This window comes from Hemiscyllium ocellatum, chromosome 25 (genome assembly GCF_020745735.1).
Source record: "Hemiscyllium ocellatum isolate sHemOce1 chromosome 25, sHemOce1.pat.X.cur, whole genome shotgun sequence".
NCBI lineage: Eukaryota > Metazoa > Chordata > Chondrichthyes > Orectolobiformes > Hemiscylliidae > Hemiscyllium > Hemiscyllium ocellatum.
Genome location: NC_083425.1, coordinates 26,497,771 through 26,512,119, shown reverse-complemented (window position 1 = coordinate 26,512,119; position 14,349 = coordinate 26,497,771). Strand labels below are relative to the sequence as shown.

At 39.6% G+C, this 14,349-nt stretch overlaps 1 protein-coding gene across 1 annotated transcript; it reads left to right on the top strand.

Moving 5' to 3' along the window:
* Window positions 1–250: 250 nt before the first annotated feature.
* On the top strand, window positions 251–14,349 carry dcxr (dicarbonyl/L-xylulose reductase). Its single transcript, XM_060844949.1, has 8 exons — window positions 251–456; window positions 2,074–2,171; window positions 2,625–2,779; window positions 6,544–6,586; window positions 9,399–9,498; window positions 11,396–11,460; window positions 13,139–13,256; window positions 14,150–14,349. The coding sequence occupies exons 1-8, from the start codon at window positions 405–407 to the stop codon at window positions 14,251–14,253; spliced, it is 735 nt and encodes a 244-aa protein (XP_060700932.1). The 5' UTR covers window positions 251–404; the 3' UTR covers window positions 14,254–14,349.

Below are 14,349 nucleotides of genomic sequence, written 5' to 3'. Positions count from 1 at the left end.
ATTGTTCAGGGATATGCAGGTGGGTTAGCCTTGGGAAATGAAGGGTCATAGAGGTAGGGGTAGGAGTGTGGGTCGGGGAGGGTTGCTATTTCAAAGGGTCGGTATGAACCCGATGGGCCGAATTGCGTGCTACCACGTTGCAGGGATTCAATGATAATTGCACAAGTGGCATAAGGCAGTCTTGAGAAGCAATGGGTGGTGCTTGTGAAAAGGGGGAGGTACGGATGGTTCAGTTTGAACCAATCTGAGCGTAAATCGCTGCAGAGTCTACACCAAGTGGCGGAGTCAGCTGGAGCATTCAGTGTTGGTAAAAGAGGGAGTTTACCCTGGTTTCCCCGTGACCGTACGGGTAGAGAGGTTCACTCACTAAGTCAGCGTTCCCCTCTGAGCTGCACCCTTGGAGGATGGAGCAGACTCTCGCCCATAAACGAGCGCTGGTTACGGGCGCTGGGAAAGGTAAGGAGCGGGGTGTCGGCCCTCTGCTGCAACAGTGCAGTCCCCTGGTGGACTCTGAGCTGCCCCTCTCCTTCTCAAACTAACCTGCACTGAATCCGTTAAAACGCAATAACTATTTTCTTTTTTTCCCTGCTTAGCAGAGACGCCCTCACTAATACGCTAACTTTTCAAAACAAAGGAAACTTGGGGGAGCACTGTTGGAATCTGTTGTGCTGTTTGTGTAACCTCACCTCCTTATTGTGGCCTGTTGAATATTCATGATTTTAATCGCTTCGCCGTTGGTTGCTGTGTGTAACAACCTTGACCCCAAACTCCAGAATATTTTACAACTATTTTGTCTGTCACTCACTGCACTCCTCGTGGTGCTCCTTGGGAATAGCTTTTGGCTACTTACACTGTGTGTGTTTCTTGGGGGTCAGGTTTTGTGACCTTTTACTGTAGGTAAGAAGTTGATACTTTAATAGCCACCTTTTAGTAAAGGAAGGCCTTTCAGCTAATACAGCTGAGGCTTGCAGGTATGGATGTGCCTGCCCTCTGTGCCTCCTCTTCATCACCTTGATAAACTCAGTTATTTCCTTTTAAAAAAAACTGTCACTTCTGACAATACCACTTTTCACTCTTGAATAACCTCTTCCCCACCTCAAATAGGCTGACTTGTGCCCTGATACTGCAAGACCTTTTAAACCCAGAATTACTGCCATTAGCAGGATTCTGCTCCCAAGTAAAATATTACCAGAAATAAGCATTCTGGTTAAGCTGTGAACTTTAGTCAACAAGTTCAAACTGAATTATCATTTCTTCTCTTCTTTCCCCCCCACCCCCCCAAAGTTGTTTGACTAATGAGGTATATTTCTGACCTTAAATCTTGCATTCATAAAAATTGTAGTGTGTCCTTCCTGCAGAGTTCAGTTAAATTTTCCAATAGTTTTGTCCCCACATATCAATCCAGGAGTGGATTCCACTATATAATTGTTCTTTTTGTGAAGGATTTCTTTATTAATCCTGAAACTGCATTTACTGTTGAATATCCATGTTTCTTGTGCCAATAGTTAAGTTGAGCATTTTAAAATAATGTGCTTTTCAAAAATTTCATGCACTGTCATCTCTCTGCTTTTTTTGTTTTTGAAGCTGAAAGTAGAGTTCCACCAGCCCTTTTGGACACTGGGTCTGGGTTCTAGTTTTAATTCCATAAACCTTTCTTTTGGGTGAGGTTGGAAAGGAGGATATTGTCTGTCTGTAGTGCTGTATTGTACAAGGATGTTCCAATCTGTTGTGTAGGAGAATTTTATTATTTAGTGGAATAGAATAATTAATAACAAAATTGGTTGGTAGCATACTTTTTAACCTATCAAACATTCAATGCCAGCATTTTTTTTGAAAAAGTTATCTGACTCTAACAATGTGGTCTGCAGCTGTGACTTTCAGTACAACAATTTCAGCAGAAATTAGGTAATGTTTGGGTTAAATGATCATCTGGTCTGTGATTATAATCCTGGGGAATGGGTCGGGTAGTGATGAAGATTGTGGTGGTGTGGGATGAAGGATGAGGTGTGTGTTGGGGATTAGATCCAAAATTTTCTTGTTCTTTATTTTGCGCTGCTAATGTTTTTGTTACAGGCATTGGAAGAGCCACTGCTAAGGCTCTACTAGAATGTGGTGCAGAAGTTATTGCGTTAAGCAGGACACAATCTGATTTGGATAGCCTTGTTCAGGAGGTATGTAAAAATGTGCGGTAAAGACATGGCACGGATTTTCCAACATGAACAGGTTTCCAGTACTGCTGGACAAAATCATTCTTCATGTTAGATCTTCAAGTTAGATTATCATGTCTTCACTTTTTAGTGTTCTTTTAAAGTATTGAAGTTAACTGGAAGTACAGTTCGGCAGATGCCAGAAATAAAAATAACAGAAATTTCTCAAGTATGAAATGGATCAGGCAGAATCTGTAAAGAAGAAAACCAAGTTAACATTTCAGATCAAGATCCTTTGTTGAATGGATCACTCAACTGATCTTACCTGACCTTAAGATTTCTAGAATTTGATTTGTTTAGTTAAATCAATTTTGTACTGGTTTTTATTCTGTAGATGATTAACCACTTTAATCTCTCTTCAGTGAATCTCCTAAATGAGCTTACCCATACATAATGAGGATTTTTTTAACCTTTCAGTGCCCAAAGATGTTGACTATTTGTGTGGACATCAGTAATTGGGAAGCCACCGAAAATGCTCTGAAGGATGTAGGCCGCATAGACCTCTTAGTGAACAATGCTGCAGTTGCCGTTTTGCAGCCCTTCCTAAGTGTCACAGAGGATGCATTTGATAAGTATGTAAAGATATTGTAAAAATTTGACTGAGTTTTCTTTTGCTTAGGAGCAATACTTGTCCATTTTACCCTTGCAATTAAGCAAAAACCTAGTATGCATTTTTAAATTGTCTTGGGAATTCTTGCATTAAAGCTGTGCGTGCATTTACCTAAATTACTTAAATAGGTGGCCTTGTATTTCCTTACTTGTTCAATAAAAGGTTCCATAGTGAGAGCAGATGCTCTCAGTGGTGAATTTGAACCCAATTAAGAAAACAAAAGCAATATGCTCATTATGAGCAAAACCTGAGTTTTTTTTATGAATTGCCTCTTTGTAATAACTTTTAAGACTCTTTTTTGTTTACAAGGTGTAGAACTCTTTAAGATATGTTTGAGCATTAATATCCATGGAGGAACATATGATTTTAAATGAGAAGGAACTGGCTAAACATCTCTATTCAGTAATATAGAGGTGGGGTTGTAATACTGATTTTGTTTTCTCTCTCAGGAGGACACTAGTCTTAAGACCATAAGACATAGGAGTGGAAGTAAGACCATTCGGCCCATCGAGTCCACTCAGCCATTTAATCATGGCTGATGGGTATTTCACCTCCACTTACCTGCACCCTCCCCATATTCCTTAAATTCTTGATCTCGCAAGGAATTAATCAATCCCTGCCCTGAAGTCATTTAATGTCCTGGCCTCCACTGTGCAATGTGGCAATGAATTAGTATTGGAAAGAGAAACAATACGTTTGGTTAGTTGAAAAGTAAAGACCGCAAATCATGCTATTTGCGAGTATTTTACAGGCCTCCAAATTCTGAAAAGTAGGAGGAAAAAATCTACTGGGAACTCTCAACTGCACTAGGTCTATAGTGATAATATTGGAGGGACTTATACTCTAAGATTTAGATAATGTTAATGGGAGGAGGGGAAGGAAGTTGTGAAATATGCTCAGGAGGACTTTTTTTTTGGTCCAACTAAAGAGAGCATTGTGGGATCTGGATGTGATGAAAGAAGTATGCTGCATGGTCAAAGCACTTGTAGGGCAATACTTCTGTCATCATCATTGATCATTGTGTAAGAAGCTTTTGATTTTACTTAAGAGGAAGAACAAGGAATAATTGAAGTTCGTCCCCTTCCTGTGCACTTTTAAATGTGATGAGCGATCCAATATACGAGTACAATGGAAGCAGAGGTTGACTGGTAAAACTAAGGAAAAGTGATGTTTGAAGGAGATATTTTAGATACACTTCAAGGGAACAAAGAATCATATAATCCCTACAGTGTGGAAGCAAGCCATTCAGTTCATCAAGTCTGCATTGCCTGCCCGAAGAGGAACCTGCCAAACCCCTCCCAGCCCACCCTATCCTTGTAACTGTACATTTCTCTTGGCTAAGCCACCTAACCCACATGTCCTTGGACCCATGGGCAATTTAGATTAGGGAAGCAAACTCAAGTCACCTTGAGTGATGAGGCGCATCGAATATGATGTTGCCTGGCGAGTTTGAGCATGAACAATACCAAATAGCCCATGAAGGCAAAATGAGGTCCAACGTAGTGATCCTGAAAAGAATGGCAGTTAACATATATATTTTTAAACAAAACCTTTCTCTACCAGCATGTAAATAGTTTGTGGGTAATAGTCCGTTCGGAGCTGCTTTTAAAAACAGAAGTGATTTGCTTACAGATGAAGGACAAGGCTGGAATACTTTGTTTACTAAGGAAGAGGATGTCAATTTAAATTTCAGCAAAAAGCTGCAAGTAATTACAGGCAGAAGAAATTGATAGGGTACATTGGAAAGGCAGGCCATGCTTGGAGTGGTTAGAATTGTGGGGCCAGGGTAGCTTTCATTTCAGGTTGCTCCGCTTGGGCAGTCCCTGTAGTTGAGGATGCCTTCTTCCTAGATGACTGAAGAGTCTCATGCATGACCTCCAGTCTCGCTCACCTAGGTGAGCAGGTGATAGAGACTTGGGAGAGAAAGATGTCCTGCTTGGCAGTGCACCTTTTTCTGTCAATATTTGCTTTCAGCTTGTCATGCAGTGGTGAGTTTTCAGACTGCCTTGAGCTAGGGCGTCCCAGGTGTCTGATGTTGCATTTTTCTTTGGAGAAAACTTTTGAGGGTGTTCTTTGAAGGTTTTTCTTCTGCTTCCAACCTCTGAGGGTGAGCTGCATCTTTGCAAAAAGGAAGATTAAGAAGTGTGTTAGTGCAATGACACTGCTTCACTTCACCCAGAATTGGGTCTAGTATCCATCAATGGCCTTGTATGTTATCCTGGAGCAGGTGGTAGACAGCTGCCTCCAGAGTTTGGCACTGAAATGGAGGAGGACATTCCATAATCTCCTATAATTGACTATGTTCAAGGTCTTTGAAGTCCAAAAAAAGCCACTTATGAGGTTTGATGTAGCTCCTTAAGTTGCTGTGAAGGTAATATCATTTCCCTTTTGCCCCCTAGAAAAGAAGCTGTATTGAGACTTCTGAAGAAGCTCTTCATTCACCAGGAGATGATGTTTTGAGGAGAATTCTTGTGAATGCTGATGGCAAGGAAATTCCTTTTGTAGTTGCTGTTGTCGAAACTGTCTTTTTTTTGTTCTTGTTTTGAAAGATGGATGGCCCTAACTGCCTCACTGTCCTTGGTGATTACTTCTGTGTTCTTGAGCAGCAGTGGAGTTTTTTTTTGAGGCATAGACTGTAGATAGTCTCGACGACACTAAACAAAATATGTACGTATTGGTTGTTGGCCAACTGCTAAAATTAAAAACGGGGCACAGGTGAAATTACACCTGGAAGGTAAAATGGGTGAAAGGGACAACTTGATTAGAACATAGAACAGTGCAGCACAGTACTGGCCCTTTGGCCCTCTGTTGACCTTTTACCCTACTATAAGGTCAAGCCAACCTACACATTCTTCATTTGCTATAATCTATGTGCCTATCTGAGAGTTGTTTCAATGTCCCTATGGATTGTTTCACTGGGTTTGTATTATCTCAGTTGGCCAAATGTTAAAGCTTTCCAACTGGCTATACAATATGCAGAATTTCTCTCTTGTGTCTGAGAAGTGTCTTGTTATGAGAAGAAGGGGAAAAAAGAGAATATTGAACCAAGGGTAATCACTCCAGAATCCAGCTCTGGGTGTGTAAAAGTCACTATTGGCTCAAGATGTTGAATCAGTCATCAGCAGAGAGGAGGATGCCCAACATCTTTCTCTTTTGAGCATTCGATGCTTTCAGTTCTTGTGGGCAAGAAAGGAGGCAGCTGAGGCATCTGCTTAAGTGAAGGTAGATGCAAGAGCTTTGTTCCAAAACTCAAATGATCGTTATGAGTGAAACATGTGGCACATGAACAGAAAGTGATTGGTATTCTTACAGGGAGTATTCTTTGTATTTCATTCCTTGGTGTGTGGGTAAATGATGCTGGTGTTTGGACCGGTTGCAGGGAGCCAGTTCTATTGATGGATGTGAAGAACAAGGGCCGGCAAGGCATTCAGTTCTTCCAGAGTTGACTGGAACATCTGGATGTAGAGGTCCAGAGGCTGCAATGGAAACTTGCATCCTGAAAGCATTGGTATCCATGCTGTCTAAATGACTTTAGCAAGGTGTTTGATAAGGTTATTGGATGAAGCCTGTTGACATCCAAAATTCTGATCCAACACCAGGGATTGTGAACTGGGCAATCTCTACTGAGCTGGGGAGCCTATTGCAGAAGGATAAAACTATCAGCTAACCTGTTTCTAATTTTAGAACCATTCTATTAACTTTATCCTTTCTGTATCTGATTTTCAGAGTGTTTGATGTTAATGTGAAAGCGCTAATGCATGTTGCACAGGTAAGATTTCGAGGACTGGATTCCGTTTTTATTTAAAGGTGTCAATTCTCTTGCAAAAAGAGCCAATTGAAAATATGCAATGTGTTTAAAAACAAAGTATCCCTCTGGTTAAGGTAGTAGGGAATAGGCAGCTAAAAGTTTGTGCTTATGTTGAGGATGATGCCAGAGATTTAGAATGGGCTGAAATGCTATTGTGGAGCATGTGCCTCAAGTTGCAACAGGACCTGCGTATAACACTTTCCATTGAGATTTCCAACAGAGAACTAGCTAGACTTGCCTGTTAAGTAAGCAGGGTTTTGAATCTTGGGTAAATTATACTTTACTAGTCAGCTGTTCATTGTTGCTTTAACACTGTCCCACTGCAATCATTTGAGTCCAATAGTGTCACCCCAAACATTTTGCTCAGTCTTTAGTACACCGATGTAGACGCCTGCAATGAGGAATAGATGATATGCATATTAACTTCCAAAAGAATATTGACTTTTTTTTTGTTAATGAAGTGCCTTATCTTCCAATAGGACACATTTAAGAAATTGAAGCCCATGGTTTTCTGCCCTTTTTGTAAAGAGTAGAAAACTTTGCAAAACTGCAATTTCTTAAATGACCTGCAGAACCCTCAATCACCACATTCTCTAAATGAATAACTTATCATAGAACACTATTTCTTGGCCTTGCAAAGCATGTTTTGAGGGATATGGACCGAATGCAGACAAGTGTCTAATTTAGTTTGGAAACTTGGTGGGTGTGAATGTGTTGGCCCGAAGGGTCCGTTTTCTGTGGTTTGCAACTATGACTCCGGCTTTATCTTTGTTGGCTTTACTGGACTGTGATGCCATAGGCTGTGGGTGCTGCCTGATGTCCAGGATTAGGACCATTCCTTGTGTGTACTTGAACAGTGGGTATCAGGGAATTCTCTGCAGGGCTTCAGTAAAGCCTCATTCTGTCTTTATCTAAACCACTTTAACACAAGTGTTACTAAATCCCAGCCAGAGTTGAGAAGCTAAACTAATTTTTTTGACTGTTGCTGCAATGAAAACACAAATTGTTGGAAAAGCTCAGCAGGTCTGGCAACATGTTTGGAGAGAAATCAAGAGTTAATGTTTTGGGTTGAGTGACCCTTCCTCAGAATGGACCCTTAGAGTCACTCGATCTGAAACATTAACTCTGGCAGTATCTGTCGACAGAAATCAGACTTGCTGAACTTTTCCAGCAATGTCTGTTTCTGTCTCTGATTTGCAGAAACTGCAGTTCATTTAGGGTTTTTTTTTCTTCCTACTAGTTGCTGCAGCAGAGATAAACTAAGATCATCTTATCTCTGAATTAATGTTACTCAAAATCTTGATGAAAGACATAGGAAAGATGTTGTGAAACTTAGAGATTGAAAGGGTTCAGAAAAGATTTGCAAGGATGTTGCCAGGGTTGGAGGATTTGAGCGATAGGGAGAGGTTGAATAGGCTGGGACTGTTTTCCCTGGAGCGTCGGAGGCTGAGGGGTGACCTCAGAGGTTTACTAAATGATGAGGGGCATGGATAGGATAAATAGACAAAGTCTTTTCCCTGGGGTGGGGAAGTCCAGAACCAGAAAGCATAGGTTTAGGGTGAGAGGGGAAAGATATAAAAGAGATCTAAGGGGCAACTTTTTCTCAGAGGGTGATACATGTGTAGAATGAGCTGCTGGGGGAAGTGGTGGAGGCTGGTATGATTGCAACATTTAAAAGACATCTGGACGGGTATATGAATAGGAAGGGTTTGGAGGGTTAAGGGCCAGGTGCTGGCAGGTGGAACTAGATTGGATTGGGATATCTGGTTGGCATGGACACTTTGAACTGAAGGGTTTGTTTCTGTGCTGCACATCTGACTCTAGAATTAAGCCACTTGGCCCATCAAGTCTGCTCCACCATTCATTCATGGCAACTATGTTTTTCAACTCCTATTCTCCTGCCTTCTCCTTGTAACTAAAATACTCCAAATGTGGTCTGACCAGAGTCTTGCCCAGCCTTAGCATTACATCTCTGCCCTTGTATTTGAGACCTCTTGAAGGTTAGGTTTTTCTAGATTAGATTACTTAGTGTGGAAACAGGCCCTTCGGCCCAACAAGTCCACACCGACCCGCCGAAGCGCAACCCACCCATTCCCCTACATTTACCCAACACTATGGGCAATTTAGCATGGCCAATGCACCTAACCTGCACATCTTTAGACTGTGGGAGGAAAGTAGAGCACTTGGAGGAAACCCGCGCAGACATGGGGAAAATGTGCAAACTCCACACGGTCAGTCTCCTGAGTCGGGAATTGAACCTGGGTCTCCGGCGCTGTGAGGCAGCAGTGCTAGCCACCGTGTTGCCAACTGTAAGTAATCTAATCTTGAAATGAATGTTAACATTGCATTTGATTTCCTATCTGCCAGCTGCACCTGCACGCTAACCTTGCATTTTCCAGGTGTATCCTTTTTGCACCTTGAGCTAACTTTGGCCTCTATTTAGAAATGAAGTGAATCTTCTCTAACCAAGCTGAAGATATGCTGCAAATTCTTGCTTTTGAAACTGTTTTGAGCTGTGCAGGCTGGCTAGGTGATGGGAGGGACCCTACTTTGCATGTCTTGTCTCATTATAAGCCATGAGTGACCAGGGAGTCCCCAGGATAAACCTAATTGCTATGACGCCACTGTGTAGCATATTTTATTCAATGATACTATACCATCTGCACTCCATGTCTCCTAACACCTCAAATTTCTGCACGACTTCTGCAGATTGCTACTTCAGCACTATCAGAGTTTTCCGAGGTAGTTGAAGTTTTCTCTTTGTTTTCAAAAGATAATTGCAAAGGGGATGATGTGTCGTGGAGAAGGTGGTTCTATTGTGAACATCTCCAGCCAGGCATCCAAGTGTGCTTTGAGAGATCATGCTGTATACTGTGAGTGCCATCCCTTGCTTTACCTGTCTCTTTCTGAGCTGAATCTTTTAGTGCGTTATTTTGAAATTGGCAGTACAATAAGTTATAATTTGTGGCAGTTTATGCAGATGCACATCTTGGGATATTGCCAAACTCTTCTTTTGTAATGAGTCTGAACTTTTTATTAGGAAAAATCTCCAGTGCATGTTTGTGTTATGAAGTTTAAGGCATGTACTGTACTTTTAAGAGAGTGAATGCTGCTCTGCACTGAGCTCACAACACCTGAGTCATGACTAGGTAAGTCTTGGAGTATACTGTAAAATTGAAACTAAGTAACATTTGGCTGTGAAATGGATATTGGTTGCTGTTTTGACAATCCAAATTTAACCAATTAGTTTAAGTTATGCCCCATTGTTTTGCCAACATCAAACCAAACTAATAAATACAATGAGATGATCCAATGTTGGGGATATTTTTAAAAAAAAGCAGGCATTTTGAAAATCAAAGAGCAATTAGCATCGAGAGAGACCCAAAAAAGATTGAAACGCACTCTATCAAAGGTGCCTTTTCCATATGAAACATGCACAGTAAAAGACAGACAATGACCCCCCAGAGAGATCTTTAGCTGGAAGAAGAAAGACACTGGAAATGATAGCTGTTGTATGGTTTTGAAATTAACTCTATAATTAAGTCTATAATTTTAATAAGTGTTTTATTGGAACAGTATAATTGGAGGCAGATATTAAGCAGTTAAGAGAAAGAGGGACTTGAATAACGAATAGTTGTTGTTTATTGTTCACTTTGAGAGTTAAGGAATAAACTTATTTTTTAAATAGTGGAACTTGGAGGTTCAATTTGGCAGACAATTCATACTCCAAACCAAAGACTGGTTCCCCACTTGACTTTTTTGAAACATCAAAATCCCATGCCACCATTGTATTTTACACTAGCTGTGAATGCTTTAATTTCCCACTACTCTGGGGAACTGCCTGCTTCCTCTTTAAAATTTTTTTGGGGAAAGTGAGCTTTTTTTCTATGCTTCCTTGTTTAGTTTGTGAAATGCTTGTGATCTCTCTCTCTCTCTTTTTGTCTGTTGAAATAAATGCCTCAGTGGCAAGGGTACTCTTGTGTTGCATCTGCCTTGATATTGTACTTGTCTTTGAATGGGACTTGATTGCAGAAGTTCCTTTATGGGATTGTGAATGCTACCAAATGAGGCAAGCTGACACTTGAAATGACAGAGGATTTAATCAAAGTGTGTGTGACTGAGTTTAATGAATTGGCAGCTGCTTTTCCAATAGCTACTTAATTGAAAACCTTACTTTCAGATCAATAAATGCAGCTTGATTTAATTAACTCTTTTTATACCTGCCTGCAATTTAATTTTCTTGAAGCTGGTGTTGACATCTTTTCTCCTCTTTCCCTCCCCTTGCCTCAGTAAATAAGTGTTTCAAAGGGTGTAAGAATTGTTGTAATGAAGCCAGTAAGTCTCTGCATATTTACTTAATCTGAAGAAATAATGTTTGTACTTTTTTTGTTCTGATTTTCTTTTTTAATGAGACAACCATTGCTTCCTCCACTGAAGTCCAGAGTTTTAATAGTTAACTTCTAAAGTGCATTCAATAGTAAGGGACCTCATTTTTTGAATTTTAGTGGTTAAACATAGTGTTCTATGGTTAACTGACCACCACTCAGCTCTCTCTTCTCATCCCACCCCCTCTCTGAAAAACAACTGATCCTGTATGTGTATATACACGCTGAATAAAATCCTCTGAAGGACATCTTGGCTGATGTGCACTGCCTCAACACACTATATCAATTATTAATTGTATATTAGTGGCATGTTTTAACGAAAGATTCCCTTAGGAGAATGAGTTGCCTCTTTAAATGTATTTTTTTGCCCTTGCTGGTTTTAAAGGTGCCTCAAAAGGAGCTGTGGACATGTTAACAAAAGTGATGGCACTTGAGTTGGGACCACACAAGGTAGGCATTGACAGATGCAAACTACTAGCTGACTTTTTAGATTCCATAGTTTAGCCTTCCAAAAAGGGTTTTTTGTCCATGTCTTTTCATACAATAGAACGTCTTAACAGCATTGACCTTCAGTCTGATCTTTTTTTTTTATTGATCAGCTTGATTTTGTACCTTCTCTATTGGAGCAATATTCAGTGGTCAAAGGATAGAGGTGGCAGTTGTCCAGTGCATTCAACAGAAGTCTAACAATACGGGGGACATTCTGAATGGGAGATGAGGAGTGAGTCCTTTAATAATATCAGCAGCAGATAAACTGCATTTCACGGACAGTGCTGGAAAAACCTGATTGCTACAAAACTGCTTTTCCTATCTCCTAGTCTCAGCTGGTATTCAATAAATATTTGTAGGACTTTTTCATCTAATTTATACTGAAAAGATCAACTACAAAGTGTGAAATAATAAACTGATTTAGAAATGCTATATTTTTGCTGCTAAAACTTTTTTCACCTTGCTAAAGTACAATGTAAATTGTTATTCAAATTTCCCTATTGATTAATACTGGCCCCACAATTCTGCAAATAGCAAGTGTTTCATGTCCTAAATATAGTTCTAGTCTGCTTAAGATGCAGAAAGCTTTTAATTCCCAATGAGTACCATTGTTGCAGCAGGTTTACTAATGTATAGATTCAGCATCTCCAACACTTTTGGGTATTAATGTTAGCAGGAGTTAAAGTAATGTAGTGTCGTATCACAACATGAATATAAAACAATTTCACTTCATACACTTCTTTGAAAGTGCTTTTTAAGATGTTTTGCTCTTTAAGAAGAGTTGCTTTCTTAAAGCTTTTAAACTGCACCCACAACAAAATGTTAGCATCTCACACTGCAAGTGTTTTGCTTTTTGTTTTAAGATTTTTTTTCTTAAAAGATTACTTTCAGATGCAATTTTGACTTTGGGAGAATTCCAGAAGCCAGTGTTCTCTATCTTGCGAACGAGTGAACATGTTTGTTTTCTTGAACGTTACTGATTTCTTTTAGTTACTGAAAGCCGAAGCATCAAATTGTATGTCTTTGTGCCTAAAACCATCAAAATCATGTCCTCTGATCATGGAAAAGGTATCTGTAGAGTTCAACTGGGCATGGCTGAATGTTGTAGGCTATCGAGCTAGTATGGTACTTGAGACAAAAAATTGTATGAAGTTAAACTTGATTCTTGACTTCTATTTGTCTGTGGTAGCGCACATTCTAAGTATCAGTGCCCACAGTTCAGATTGGGAACTGGTTCATTCAAACTACTTATTATTTCAGTACTCCTGTTGATTCTTCAAAAGCACCTGATGCTTTGTTAATATTTCTAATCAAATACTGTACATCTACTTTTAGATATGTAACAATTTTACACTTGCCCACAAGAGGGTGCTCAACAGCCTCTTCCTGAAGTGAGAAACAATTTGTGTTTTAATATAGTATGAGAAATTAGTAAATTGCAGTAATTTTTCACTTTTTTTAATATAACATGCTGAATTGATTTAGTTCTCCTCTCTGGCTAGTCCGTCTTCTGTAACCGCAATGTAAACTGGTTTCTAGAATTCCAATAAGATAAGAAATCCAGAAGTATTTTGACTGCCTTTGACTCAAAATAAGCACAACGTTCAATAACTTTTTTTTTCCCTGTTTGCTTTCTCAGATCCGAACAAATGCAATAAATCCCACCGTAGTGATGACTGCAATGGGTCGGATTGGATGGAGTGACCCAGAAAAAGCAGCAGGAATGTTGTCTCGTATCCCATTGCATAGGTTTGCAGGTGAATGAGCAAGTACTTCTGGATTTCTCTCAACAATGGGGGTGGGGAGCCACACTTTTCATTAATTGACTATAATGATATAACCTTTGTCCACAGCTGCCATTCTGCTGCATAACTATTTTATTATATATTTTGTACTTAGTTGTTTATTGACTTTCATGTTGCCACTCTTACTATTTCATTACCATAAAAGTAGCCTTGCTGCATATATTTTTAAAGTATCAACCTGTATTTCATTTCTTTTTATAAAGGTATTGGAATTTATTGAACTAACATGAACATAATGCCAACAGGCAGGTGACTGTTTGTTTTTTTTTTAAAAAAGTCCATCTGAAAACATACATAATCTACACTAAAATGAACAATCTTGGATCTGCAGCCATTGAATCTCAATAGAATGTTCCCTTTTGTGGAAATATTTTCTGCCAGACCAATTCCTGACGTTTCACTGATCCTAGAAAGGAAGTTTGTATTTCACTCGCAGATGATGAGCAAAAGTCTGTCCCTTTTATTGCCTTAATACCTATACAGAGGGGAATATTCAGCTATTGAATGTTTTATAAAATTTCATGCATAGTGTTTTTTTAAAACAGGGGTGTGTGTGTGCGCGCATTGAAGTGAAATGGCACGTTTCCACCACCAACCCATATGTTGGGAAGGGGTCAGGATGGTTTTCCCTCTGGCTGTTTGCCATTTCTGCTACACCATAGTTACTTTGTTCCTCAACAGGGGCCAAATATCAGCTCCTCATCTGCTCATTCTGCCTTTTTTTTTGTTTGTATGGAAATATCTGGCACCAGTTTTGTGTTTTATCATTTTCATTTTATATTAACTACAAATGTTCTGGATTCTTTACCATATTTAAGTTTTTTTAAATTTTAATTTTTTTGTAGAAGAAGAAGATGTGGTGAATACAATAATTTTCCTCCTCAGTGATAGAAGTGCAATGATTAATGGAGTGACTCTGCCTGTGGACGGAGGATTTCTTTCTTCATGAATTAGTCGTTTTAGTGAAATTGGTAAAATAGATCTCACAATGTTGCTAAGGATGTGTCTTGTAATAGCTGGTTCATTAAAAACCTTTATCAGATTA